At 41.3% G+C, this 14,381-nt stretch overlaps 1 protein-coding gene across 9 annotated transcripts in view; it reads right to left on the bottom strand.

Moving 5' to 3' along the window:
• The window catches only part of asxl2 (ASXL transcriptional regulator 2), a 174,130-nt gene that overhangs the window by 20,239 nt on the left and 139,510 nt on the right, over window positions 1-14,381 (bottom strand). For all 9 annotated transcript variants that reach the window (XM_033021422.1, XM_033021421.1, XM_033021423.1 and 6 more), the window contains 2 exons: window positions 10,307-10,470; window positions 8,744-8,840 (listed from right to left, as the gene is read on the bottom strand). In XM_033021422.1, coding sequence (XP_032877313.1) covers window positions 8,744-8,840; window positions 10,307-10,470 — 261 coding nt within the window. The remainder of the gene's footprint in view (window positions 1-8,743; window positions 8,841-10,306; window positions 10,471-14,381) is intronic.

The raw sequence follows: 14,381 nt of genomic DNA, 5'->3' as shown, positions 1-14,381 counted from the left end.
TGCTCTCTGATATTGTTCCAACACTGCTCATCTCAAGGTCAATGAACAGTACTTCATGATTTGACTGGACGCTTAAAATCGACTCGACTCAAGAATCACTCAACTGTCGTTAATTAACCAATCCAGTCTTTGGTATTTTTTTCCTCTTTACTGGTAATTTCAGATTTTGTGAACTTTCCATTTACTTATTCACTGGACAAAACTTCTCTTGCCTTTGCAACCATCTTTTTCCCACCACCACCACCACTCTTGTTTGGTTTTGACCATTTATCCTCTCTGACACATATCTATCTACCTGTCCCCCACAACTTCTCTGCAACTTAAACTTGCTTCATATTTAACATATCCTCCCAATTATGTTTAAAGATTGACTTTAAACATTTATTCTTTCTCTTTTCACAGGTGCTGCCCAAACTTGCTAAGCATTTTTACAATTTTCTGTTCATATTTTAAATTGCCAGCACCATAAGTTTTATGTTTGCTTTTTCCAAAGGAAAATGCTGCTTACAAAAGCAACTTTTGAAAATGGAGGAAAATTATGTTGATATTGAAATCAATCTAAATATTTTCAAGATGAGACGAGTGAATAGCTTGGAAATGTTTTGATCAGTTGTTTAATGTCACATTTCTATAACTATTGAGTTGTCTCCATCAAGCTCTTGAATAAAACTATATATTTACATATTGTGCGGTGGCAAGTTATCCCCAGAATCATACACCAAACGCACAACCTAATGGATCATGCTCAATTTAATGGAACCTGATTTCTTCTGTAAATGCAATATGGACACTCTCCTAACGTGTGCATTTAGTGCAGACCGAGGATGATCTTCTACCCCAATGTATGCATGCAAGTGAAAATAAAATGCCTGAGATGATAGGTAGTTAAGATGATAATGAGCTCACTTTCGTTTGTTTCTCCATGGGCAGTGGATAATGGGCAATCCATTATTCTCTCTCAGCAAAATGATAAACGACTCACAAGCATTCTGCTGGAAGGGTCACTGGTCCCTGATGCTTGGCATGAGGTCTGGTAATCCTTATCCTTTCTGGCTGTGAACAGCTGGAGTTAAAAGACACAGACACAGGCACAGGCAGTAAGGTTTTGAACCCGAATGCAGTGAGGCCAGCAGGCAGCAACAGTTGTGAGAAGGTTGGACTGCAGGGGAAAATATTCAGCAGGTATTTTGTTAGTCATGATAGGTGGTCCAATAAACAACGTGCTGTTTTATTTATAGTGTACTACTGCATGCAGTTAACTTCCACTTGTTGACCAGGTGATTTTGATTTAAACTATTCTATATATTTGCCTTACTTTAATGTTCAAGTTATTTATTGGCTTATATCCAGTCCAATTTCACCAGGTTTTGCTTTGTTTGCATTTAGAAGATGGAAACACATCTGAATGGCTTAAGTGTTCAGTTATAGTAACAGAGCATACCAGCACTGTCCCTATGCCCCTATTCCCTATGCATGGAATTAGAAATAGGGCTGGATGAGTCAACTTACATCGTCCCAAAATTCCTAAACTCAGGTGAAGTATCAAACCTTCACTGAACTCAAATCCCATTATTTTCAGATATTTAACTTTTTTCAGCAGTGCCTCCATTATCTTTTGAGTCATTAAGCAAATTTGTAAACAAATTGTCATTTACACCAGTGCCACTGTTTCAGGTCCTCGGTCAACTAAATAAAAACAAGGGAAACCAATGGTACTATAAAGGATTAGAGAATAGAACATAGCACAGGTACAGGCCGTTCAGCCAACAAAGTCTATACCAACCAAACATGTTGCCAAAATAAACTAATCTATCGACCTGCACATAATCCATAATCCCTCCATTCCCTGCATATCGATCTGCCTAACCAGAGTAATCTTAGCTCATTCTCTTTATTGCAACAATGAAAAAAATAACAATGGTAAAATATTAAACATTTGCAAGAGTTGGAATATTTTACCAATAATTCTCTTGTTCGTGCATTGGGGAAATGACAGGTCTTTTCACTATTTTGCTCCAACTGGCAGACACTGCAGGCAAGTAAACAAAGGCCTTAGAGTCAATGATAGGCCCCGACTCAAAATCTACTCATTTAATTAAATCAGGAAATAATGCGTCATTTTTTGATTTGTACAACATTTATATTTCTGTCATACTTGAATTAATGTATCTCATTATTTTTACCATCAATGAAATACAATAATTAAGACTGGCAGAATATTCTCAACAAATCTTCATGGCTAAAAATAAAGTAGCACTCTTCCAAAAGAAATGTACCTCATCATGTGGCAATTTGAGGTGGACATTGCATAAGCTAATCGTTGGGCAGTTCCATCTCTGTGGTTTGCCCATATAAAACAGCAATTTGATAAGATTCTGCACCATCAACATCTATCAATATGCCACAAAAAATCTTTTTGATATCTATTAATTATAGCAACCCATAAGTATAGCGTCATATTATTACCAAGCGCAGGCTCAGCGATCGCTACGCCCAACACCTCTGCTCAGTTCACACTAACCAACCTGATCTCCCGGTGTTTAAGAAAGAACTGCAGATGCTGGAAAAATCGAAGGTAGACAAAATTGATGGAGAAACTCAGTGGGTGAGGCATTGGGAATGGGTGAGGTGGGGGGGCGGGAAGAAGAAAGGAAGCGGAGACAGTAGGCTGTAGGAGAGCTGGGAAGGGGTGGGGAAGGAGGGAGAAAGCAAGGACTACCTGAAATTGGAGGTCAATGTTGGGTGTGGGACTCACTCTGGCCATGGAGGAGGCCAATGACAGAAAGGTCGGACTTGGAATGGGAGGGGGAGTTGAAGTACTGAGCCACCGGGAGATCAGGTTGGTTATTGCGAACTGAGCAGAAGTGTTGGGCGAAGCGATTGCCAAGCCTGCACTTGGTCTCACCGATGTAGAGCAGTTGATATCTAGAGCAGCAGATGCAATAGATGAGGTTGGAGGAGGTGCAGGTGAACTTCTGCCGCACCTGGAAAGACTGCTTAGGTCCTTGGATGGAGTCGAGGGGAGAGGTAAAGCGACAAGTGTAGCATTTCCTGCGGTTGCAAGGGAAAGTACCAGGGGAGGGGGTGGTTTGGGTGGAAAGGGACAAATTGACCAGGCTGTTACGGAGGGAACGGTCTCTGCGGAAAGCCAAAAGGGGAAGAGATGGGAAGATGTGGCCAGTGGTGCGATCCCGTTGGAGGTGGCGAAAATGTCGGAGGATTATCTGTTGTATGTGGCGGCTGGTAGCGTGGGAGGTGAGGACAAGGAGGACTCTGCCCTTGTTACGAGTGGGGGGATGGGGAGTGAGAGCTGAGCTACAGGATATAGAAGAGACCCTGGTGAGAGCCTCATCTTAGTCGAAGAGGGGAACCCCTGTTCCCTAAAGAATGAGGACATCTCCGATCCCTGGTTTGGAACACCTCATCCTGGGTGCAGATCCAGCGTGGACGGAGGAATTGGGAGTAGGCGATAGAGTTCTTATAGGAAGCAGGGTGGGAAGTAGTGTAGTCCAGATAGCCATGGGAGTCAGTGGGTTTATAGTCGATGTCGGTCAGTGGTCTGTTACCTGCGATGGAAATAGTGAAGTATAGAAATGGTAGGGAGATGTCGGAAATGGTCCAGGTGAATTTGAGTGCACTTCAACACCCCTTCTCATTCCGAATCTGACGTTTCTGTCCTGGGCCTCCTCCATTGCCGGAGTGTGGCCCACCACAAATTGGAGGAACAGCACCTCATATTTCGTTTAGGTAGTTTACACCCCAGCGGTATGAACATTGACTTCTCTAATTTCAGATTGTCCTTGCTTTCTCCCTCTTTCCCCTTCCCCCCTCTCCCACTAGCCTACTGTCTCTGCCTCTTCCTTTCTTTTTCCTGCCCCCCCCCCGACATCAGTCTAAAGAAGGGTCTCAACCCGAAACGTCGCCTATTCCTATTCTCCATAGATGCTGCTTCACCCGCTGTTCCTCCAGCATTTTTGTCTACCTGTGATAAATTCTACTATGGCTGACATTCAAGATTCTTTCTTGTCACAATAAAAGACTACTAACATTTTACATGTATATTCATCAATGCATTTGCAATGTAAGTAGAGCCTTGAAGTATAGAAGCTTGAACAAAGAAAAGAAAATAAGGTGGCACATAACAGTTCAACTGCATGGTTGAATGTGGATAAACAACAAATATGGGAAACAATGAACACTTTAAAAAAACTTTTTTTTCTTAGTCTGGTTGCAAATTGCTAATCGAGTTTCACTGTACCTTAATTGGTACACGTGACAATAAACTGACCTTGAAACCTTGAAATTAGAAAGTTTATGCTACCACAAAACTGCACAAAAAAACCTATAAGGAAAACCCCATAATACATAGTGGAATACGCATTTGGAAACAATTTTAAAAAGTTTTAAAATTGAATAATATACCACTATGCCTTCCCATTGTAAATAATCCCTTATTCAAACCATCCTTTTTGGATAAGGGTTTCACACAATGGAAAAATTATGGAATTAAAAAGATTGGACATCTTTATGGGAAAGGCACTTTTCTTTCATTTCAGGAGTTACAACAGAATCATGGACTGCACTCAAATAATTTCTTCAGATATCTACAAATTAGAGATTATGTTAAATCTAACACACAAGTCTACAGGACTAGGGAACCAGAAATCTTTGATGAATGTTTGAACAAGCATCCTAACACTGAAAAATTAATAGCTTATATTTATAACACCCTCCTAAACAACGAGGTACCACCGACGGAACCATATAGACACACATGGGAAAATGAATTAGGTCATCCTATAACGAAAGATTTGTGGGACGAAAGTTTACAACATATACATCAATGTTCGTTAAATGCCAGACATGCTTTAATACAATTTCGTCTTACATAGATTACACTACTCTAAAATAAAACTAAATAGAATCTTCCCACAAATCTCTCCAATTTGTGATAAATGTCTACATCTAGATGCTAATTTAACACATACGTTTGCAAATTGTATAAAAATTAAACATTTCTGGACTGATATTTTTGAAATAATTTCAGAAGTTATTAATACAAAACTGGATCCAAACTCAAAATTAATAATACTTGGAATATCAGAGCAAAGTTTAACACTCACAACAAGCCAAAGAAATTTCCTCGACTACAGTATAATAACCGGGAAAAAATTAATATTAAAATTTTGGAAAGGCCCTACGACCCCCACAATTAAAATGTGGATTGTGGAAATGTCGGAGGAGACCCTATATCTAGAAAGAATTAGACTTGTCTTAATGGACAAACAAGAACTTTTTGATAAAATATGGGCTCCATTCATTAATTATCTGACGGGATAGATTGGCCCAGCACGAAAACCCAACTGAAACTTGAACTCAGGATTAGATGAAAAGTCATACTTTATAATCTACGAACCTATCTCCAATGACGTATTATAAGTAATCCATTCCACCTTTTTTGTTTTTTTTTTATATTTGTAACTCTTTCTCTCTTTCTCTCTTTTTCTATATAAAAAAAACATTAGAAGCAGAAGTAATCGACAATTGAAAATTTTAATAATGTATGACTGATGTATATGAAAAGTTTTTTTACTATAATATGTAACTATACTTTATAATATGTCTACTTCTAATAAAAATATTTTATAAAATAAAAAAATAAATAAATAAAAAAAATTTAAAAATAAAGAAATTAGAAAGTTTAGTGGAAACCTTTGTGTACACCAATATGCAGACAAAGTAATTGCCAAGAGTGATCACCGAATAAACTAAACTAAAGAAACTAATAGAATTAACTTAAGCAGAATTAAGAATTGGTATATAAATGAACACTCACAATAAATATAAAGCAATGATATGAAATAAACCCAAACTGTTTTTGCTACCAAAATGCCTCAGAAGAGTTGAAGAGCCCTTCTCGTTTGAGAAGAGATGAATGGAGAATGAGGTGATTTCTCCCACATTAAACTATGGTGTGAGAGATTATGGGCAGCAAAATAGAAAATAAGGTTAAATTAAGTTGGGGTCTCTCACTGGAAATTCATTTACATGGACTACAAGCTTGTATTTCAGTGCCAACACATAAGATGCTTAAAGGTAAGCAGCAATTATATCTGTCAGAGAATAATACAGGAGATAACGAGCAGGATGAAAGGTTATGAATAATAGACTGCTGGATAAATTCAACTTTGATTAAAGATCAATCTAAAATGTTAAAATCTGTCTCCACATATGCAATCTTATCCAGCAACACACTTTATTTCTGATTTTGCTCTATTAAAATTTTCAACATGGAAGACTTTCAAAGGGTGCCATTCATAATTAGCGTTAGCAATGTTTCTATTCACAATTTATATCCTGAAAATCCTCCTATGGAAAAAAATGACAGGCTTGCTTAAATTTGAATTAATTTCTTGAATTGATATTTTAAATTTATTACGAAAACTAATAAAACTTTACATTTAGTTCAGTGTCTAGAACATTTGAACAAATGCAATGTCCTTTCATCTCGATATAACTAAAAGTCGTTATCTTGTGTGTGTGTGTGTGCGCGTGTGTGTGTGCGCGTGTGTGTGTGTGCGTGTGTGTGTGTGTGTGTGTGTGAGAGAGAGAGAGAGAATCTGGTTAATTCCTATCTTCTTCCAAATGCTAGACCGCAGTCTTCCCATTTTCTCACATCCTACTCACATTTTTCCCGTGGTGGCGATAAACATCTTCCCGTTGCATTAACACCTATATTTCCAAAGTTATTAATCGTTGAAATTTTGTTTTAAACAGGCAAAAACCGCTTCTCATAGAGAGCCTATTTCCAGCAGCTTCAAATGATGATGTCACAATGCCACTCACAGACATTCAATCACAATGGATAGCCAAAACAACCTTTTAAAACACCAGCTACCAGTGACGTAACAACCCTCCCCCTCCCCCCCCATGGTAGAGTAAAGCAGAATATTCCACCACCTTCCAGTGACGTCAGGGGGAGAGCTCCATTTCAAAAACAGCAGCTCCCCAACCGTCACTTTAAAGATAACATTTATTTTAAAACACCTCGCTGTTCTTAAAAAAAGATTAAACTAGCTTTTATTCACTTTCTCAGCCACACACCCTGGCCTTGACCCCACTCGCTGGCCTTGGCTCGACCTCGCTCGCAGGCCTTGGCTGCGCCCTGCTCGCTGGCCTTGGCTCCGCCCCGTTCGCTGGCCTCATCCCCGCTCGCTGGCCTCGGCTCGGCCTCGCTCGCAGGCCTTGGCTGCGCCCTGCTTGCTGGCCTTGGCTCCGCCCCGTTCGCTGGCCTTGGCCCCACTCGCTGGCCTTGGCTCGGCCTCGCTCGCAGGCCTTGGCTGCGCCCTGCTCGCTGGCCTCGGCTCGGCCCCCCTCTCCAGTGCACCAATCACAATGGGCTCTCAAGCTGCCGAGTGCCACACCCCCCGCCCCCCCAGGTTATTCATCATTAAAGTTCGCATTAAGGCTTGCGTTGGGGGAACGGGTGAGTGCTGGAATATTGCGTTGGAGGAGCATTCGGTCTAGTAACCTTTAAAAGTATGACCTGGGAAATTAGACTGCTACTTAAACAAACAGCTTAAACCTTCAGTACTATAATCTTATTTTATAAATGACGATCTACATCTTTAATTTATTCACGATCAGCAAATATTTCCAGCCTCTATGCATGCTAAGACATTAATATTTACTTATTTTGATGGGAAAAAACCTCAGGTTAACTATTCAGATCAGAATCCTGAATTCTCAGACTGCTCAATTTCCCTTGAAAATACTCTCATTCAATATGTTGTCCCCTCTTTTGAGTGTCCAACCACATAAGCAATCCATTCAACAGAGATTTCAGGGTCAGACTGAGGTGAAATGGAATGAACCTGTGTTTTTGGCACTGATAATAAAAATGTCTATGATCTTTTCAGTGCTGAATTGTAACGTGCACTCGGAGGACAAAGAATTAAATCTTAAGATCACATTTTAAAACTGAATATCAGATTACCCGTTGCATGACATTGCACTGATGTATAAACACAAACAATAGATTTTAAGAAATGAAAATATGCAGCTTGAAGTTCATGACCTTTGAGAGTCACAAGAGCAGCACATGGAGATATTAGGAAAATGATTCATCCATTGCCAAGTAAAATGCTGATTTTTCTATCATTTTTTTGAAACAGTCACTTCTGTTAGTGTATGTAGGCTACTATGCATGATCTTCCTCAGAGACCAGACAGTACTTCAGCAATGAGAGCGGAAGTTGCTGAGTTACTCGGGTTTACCACTGCATCGAATTGGAAAATGTGAATTTGGTGACTGACCCTATTAGTTCAATTACAATGTGAACATCACAGAAAGAATCACCATCTCTTTAGATATTAATTTCTGTCCCATTGTAGACACATTTAATGTTTCATAAGAAAGATGTTACTTCAACAACCTCATTCTTTTAAAAACTCATTCACAAAGATGCATTGTTGTGAATTTGGGATAAATTTACAGAACCATAATCTATGCAATAAGATTGTTTCAAAATAATGTATCAGAACATTATTTTTAAATATTTAAAGCAATACACTTACGAGAAGTGCAAGAAACATCACATTATTATGGTGGTCATAATAGTTTTCTTATTATAAAACTGTTGTGAAAATTCAATTTTTTTACTGGGCAATCACTTAAGCGGATAAATGGAATTTGTACAATTAAGTAACACTGCTTATTATTGTAAATGTCGGAGGTTACTCACCCTCTGATAACCGTTCCTTCCAGCCCTGGGCTGCAGAAGTAAAGAATTCATTATTCAGTGCTGAGGTGCTCAAACGCATGAAGCCATCCGTCCCCATCTAAGGTAATTCAAACAGAACATTAGGGAGAAAAGCATTGCAAAGGCAGTCGATTGTACACTTTACTCATATGGTTGCTGCATTTATATGGGGCAAATATGAAATTAATAAATGGGAGGTAAAAATCTGACTATTAATTTAATTAAATCTATAATTAAATATTATCCATTAAAATATCAATATGAATGGACAATTCTGTTCTCACAGTGGTTCGCTTTTAACAGTAGAGCTAATTAGATAGGATGCAAAACATACTCCAGAATGGCATTTATCCATATTGTCCAACTGTTCAATAATAATAATAATAATACATTTCAAGTTATTTACTCCCCACAATACCCCCTTTCAGTCTGTGCAAGGTATTTCCAACTTGCATGTGAGATGTTCCAAACATTGGGATTTTGCATGGCCAGAAGCAATCCAACTTCTATCAGATTCAAAGCCCCACAAAATCTATCAACCCTTCAGAAGCTTGCCACAGATACTGCTCAATGGGTTTGTTCCAAGATGCCAACTATAAAGCAACCCAAACTTAAAATATTTATATGAGAGGTTAAGCAAATTTCCATGGGCCGTCTCATGTTTGTGTTATGAAATACAATTAGTGCAAAATTTGGCTTTAAGCATTATCCAACAACCTGGGTAGACCCAGTGTGTGCAGTAACTCAGCGGGTAAGGCAGCATCTTTGGAGAAATTGGATAGATGATGCTTCAGAGTGAAAGTATGGAGGAGGGGGGTGGGGAGGGGAGGGAACTGGAGGCAAGAAAAGCCCACAACAAATCAGGGTCGGCAACAATGAGCTCAGGCAGGGTAGTTCCGTGATAGGTCAGTTGTTGGCTAGGGAAGGTGTGATCTCGAGGGATACATTGTTGTGAACTGTGGAACTGATTAAACGACTAGGGTGGAGGGAGGGTTAGAGGGAAGGGAGGTGAGTGTTTGTAGAAGTTACTTAAAATGAGAGAATTCATAGTATGAACCCAGTCCATACCACCCGGTTACCAGATACAAGCAAAATATGAGGCGCTGTTCCTCCAATTTGCATGTGGCTTCACTCTGGCAATGGAGGAGGCCCAGGCCAGAAAAGTCAGTATGCAAATCTGAAGAGGTGTTAAAATGGTTAGCATGTGTTCAGCAAAACGGTCACCAAGACTTTGTTTGGTCTCATCAATGTACAGGAGCCCACACTACTACATGAGTGCCGGTAATGAGATTGGAAATGTGGTTTGGCAAATTTGCATGCTTTCTTTTGCTGCTGGGAATTAAACAATCTCATGAGATGATTTATTCTTTATTTCTGAACCATTTACCTTGTCAATATCAATTCACCATGCTGCCTCTGGGGGTGATAATGCACTGTCAGTGGTCTATTAAAGGTTCTGTGCAACACTATTCCTGTTTGTTTTGGTACAAATCAGGGTGCAGCATTTGATGGGCAGAAAGCAGAGCAATGTTTCCATTTACTGACCTGTCTGTCCACTTCAGGAAGCAGGAGGAGCAGGCGCTGCTGGAATTCACCAGGGAAAACAGAAAATGTGTGCTTATTGATAAGGGCCCGCAGATTTGTGTTCACAAGAATGGAATCTGGTGTTTCTACGTCAATGTCCATGGCTTTTGTTCTTTTCAATTGTCCTAAAAATTAAACAGAGGGGATGAAATGTTCCTTACGGTAACTGGCTCAAATTTGCTCAATTCCTTACCGCTGAAAAACAAAGCAGAAAAGCACCTCCACTCAGTTTGCAATAACCAACCTGATCTCCCGGTGGCTCTGCACTTCAACTCCCCCTCCCATTCAGAATCCAACCTTTCTGTCCTGGGCCTCCTCCACAGCCAGAGTGAGTCCCACCGCAAATTGGAGGAGCAGCACCTCAAATTCTGCTTGGGTAGTTTACACCCCAGCGGTATGAACATTGACTTCTCCAATTTCAGGTAGTCCTTGCTTTCTCCCTCCTTCCCCTCCCCTTCCCAGCTCTCCCACAACCTACTGTCTCCGCTTCTTCCTTTCATTTTCCCGCCCCCCCCCCGACATCAGTCTGAAGGGTCTCGACCCGAAACGTCGCCTATTCCTTCGCTCCATAGATGTCGCCTCACCCGCTGAGTTTCTCCAGCTTTTTTGTCGCCTTCGATTTTTCCAGCATCTGCAGTTCTTTCTTAAACATTATTACAAGATTAAGTCATTGGTCTCATTTTACAAATATCTCTGGACAGTCACAACTGATTTCAAATTTACATGAAATAAAAGTAATGGTTAGAAAGTATGACAAATGCTCTCACAAGTACTCCAGTTTTGATTAACATTCATCCACATGTCAAACAATCATGCAATCACAGAAAATGTAGAATGCAGGAGGCATTTAGCAAATCCATCTGTGTGGGTTAAAAACAAACATCCCACCTCCTTCCATTTCCAGCACTGGGACAGTCACACTACAGGACATAGTTCTTCAAGTACGCCACCAAGTACAAGAATCATACAACATGGAAATAGGACAAATCATCCATACCGATCACTGATATTAACCCCATTGCCCAGCACCTGGTCAAAGAACCAACAGTACGCACAGGACCAGGCCCTTTGGCCCGTAATGTCTGTGCAGACTGTGATGCCAAATTATATTAATCATATCAACCTGTACATGACCCATATCCCTCCATTTCCATGTGCCTTTCAAAATGTTTCTTAAATGTTGCTATCATATCATATGCTGGCAAGCCTTTCCAGATACCTGCCAGACTGTAAAAGAAAACTTGATTTGCACATCTTCACTAAACGTTTCCCCTCTCACCTTAAGCTTTGCTCTTTAGTATTCTGGTTGATCTCTCGTGTACCCTTCCATAGCCTCCACATTCTTTGTGAAACGAAGGGGGGGGGGGGGGGGGGGGGGGGGGGGGGGGGTGCTTGTTATGTCTGTTGTATAAAACATTATCGATCTGATTTCAGTTGCAATATTTTCTCATGGTTTCTCTTTGCTTTTCAAAATCCCCATGCAATATAATACATTTTTAATACTTATTCAGGCTTTCAGCAATAGCAAACTCTGTTACAGACACAGGCTCGCTGTTTTTTCCCTTATCCAACCCAACATGCACCTCGTCAGCCCAGAGGCTCGATATTTAGCAGTTCTACTGGTTTTCTTTGTGGGAAGATTTTCACCCTGAGCCCATTCAATATCCTTCCTTAATAATTCAGTAGTTCAAGACTGAATTAATTCAAGTTTCAAGTTCACTTTTGCTCAATCACTTCTCAGAGGATTTACAACCATTTCTCTTATTCCATCTTTGTCCTTCCATTCATTAAGCAATACTTTACAACTGATACTCTTTCGAAACATCCTCTCCCTGAGCCATCCAGGATGCTGGGGTCGTTACACACCAGGAAAACCTCCCTCCTATCAGTTTTCAGTAACAAGTTGCTGACGAGAGAGTGTCTCCAGAGGTACCTAGCTGTCTGTGTGGCAGTCACCCATTCTCGCGTTTGCACTGGCGGGTGACCACTTGCTGAAAAGTGCTCAGTCTCCTGGAAGATGCTCCACAATCCATAGTTTGAGCTCCTCCAGCACTAAGAGTCATAGAGTGATTGAGCCATAGCACGGAAACAGGCCCTTCGGCCCAACTGGCCCATACTGACCAAGATGTCCTATCTACACTAGTCCCATCTGCCATGTTTAGTCAATATCCTTCCAAACATTTGCTATCCATGGGCCTGTCCAAATGCATTTCAACCTGCCTCAGCAACCTTCTCAGGCAGTATGTTACATATACCTGCCACCCTCTGTGTGAAAAATGTTGCCCCTCAGGTAAATATTTCCCCTCTCAACTTAAACGTATATGTCCTCTGGCTTTCCATTCCCTTACTCTGAGTAAAATAAAACTATACTTTCATCTTATCTATTTCCCTCATGATCTTATATACCTCCATAAAATCACCCCTCAGCCTGCCCAATCTCTCCCGTTAGCTCAGGTCCTCAAGTCCTGGCAGCATCCTTGTAAATCTTCTCTGCACTCTTTCCATCTAAACGACATCCTTCCTATAGCAGGGTGACTAAATTAAACACTATATTCCAAATGCCAACATCTTGTACAACTGTAACACTCATGGCTAACCAGGATCTCGGCAGCATCCTGCAGTTTCCACATGGCACAAACAGAAGTGCATTCCACAGGCTTTGCCATGCCTCCTTTCCTTCAGATAAACACACACAAATCAGAAATGTTACAATTACTGTTACGCACTTCTTCAATAATAGAAGTTAATTTTTTTAAATACAAAACTGCACGGATATTCTTGCACGCTTGTGGACAAAAAGCTTTTGCCTTGTTCCATCACAGTACAAACACTATTAACAATTAATAGCATAGCTACAATTAAATTATTGCTGCTTGACCTGCACTCTAACATGCCATAAATAGCATGGTTTCTAATGTGACTGTTGGTTAAACTATCACATGCATAAAAAAATGTATGTGACCTAGTGTATTGAATTTACACACCTTACGGGGAACTATAACTCCAGAACATTAATATTCAATTAAACATTTCCACATTCCACACAATATCCTCATAATATCCCGTGTGTTCCAGAAACAATGCTAGGACACTAGTGAAAATAATATGGTTCAACAGAAAATGATGAAGCGGATATACTTAAAATATTTTACCTGAAGTCTATACATACTCATGTTCAGTGTTTAACTACTTAATACAGGTGCACAACCTTTTATCCGAAGATCCAAATAACGAAAACCTCCGAATAGCGGCCATTTTTTCGGTCCTTGAAGAAAGGTCCTTGAAAACGTTCACCGAGGGCGGCCCGCAGAGGTGACAGCGGAACCTCCGGTCGGTCCTCGAAGAAAGGGGAACTAAATCCCCATTCATAAAAGAGAAGATGAGGGTATATTGCGCGGGAGGGTTAATAATTGACAATATGCTGCTGCCTGCCCGCTGAATTAAAAAGTTCCCACGGTAGACTCACGATATACAGTGTTTCGTGAGTCTTGCGTGGGAACTTTTTAACTCAGCGGGGCAGGCAGCAGCAGATTGTCGCTCCCTTCAGTATCACCCCACCTACACCCCTCTGCTTCCCGGCCATGTGTGTGACCCCTTCCCTCCCGTCTCCAGCTCCCCGCCCATTGCACCGGCGCGGAGGCTTTGCACTGTCTTCACGTCGGCGATTTCGCAGGACCGTGTCAGGACCAATTGGACACCGACCACCAGGCCCACCGCAAGCACGGAGATCCCAGAGACCCACAGCCAACAGCAGCCCAGCCCAGCCCCACTCCAACTACAGAGGAACCTGGGTTGCGGATGACGGGGCGCAGCTCGGGGCGTCGTAGGGGCCCATCAGGGAGCAGCCACTCAAAGCCACGCCGGGAGATGTAGGGCCCTGCCCCGGTCTTGATGTTGGAGCCCCCGGCGGGCGCTAGCAAGTCCGCGGCAATTTACAGCCGCGCCGGGCGTTGTAAGGCCCCCCTCCAGGTCACTCTCAACCCCGTAATTCGGGCGGGAGAAGTCGCCGCTGCCGGTGCCCCGCAAAGCAGTCTCC

Source organism: Amblyraja radiata, chromosome 5, assembly GCF_010909765.2.
Source record: "Amblyraja radiata isolate CabotCenter1 chromosome 5, sAmbRad1.1.pri, whole genome shotgun sequence".
NCBI lineage: Eukaryota > Metazoa > Chordata > Chondrichthyes > Rajiformes > Rajidae > Amblyraja > Amblyraja radiata.
This window is presented reverse-complemented; position numbering and strand designations above follow the sequence as displayed.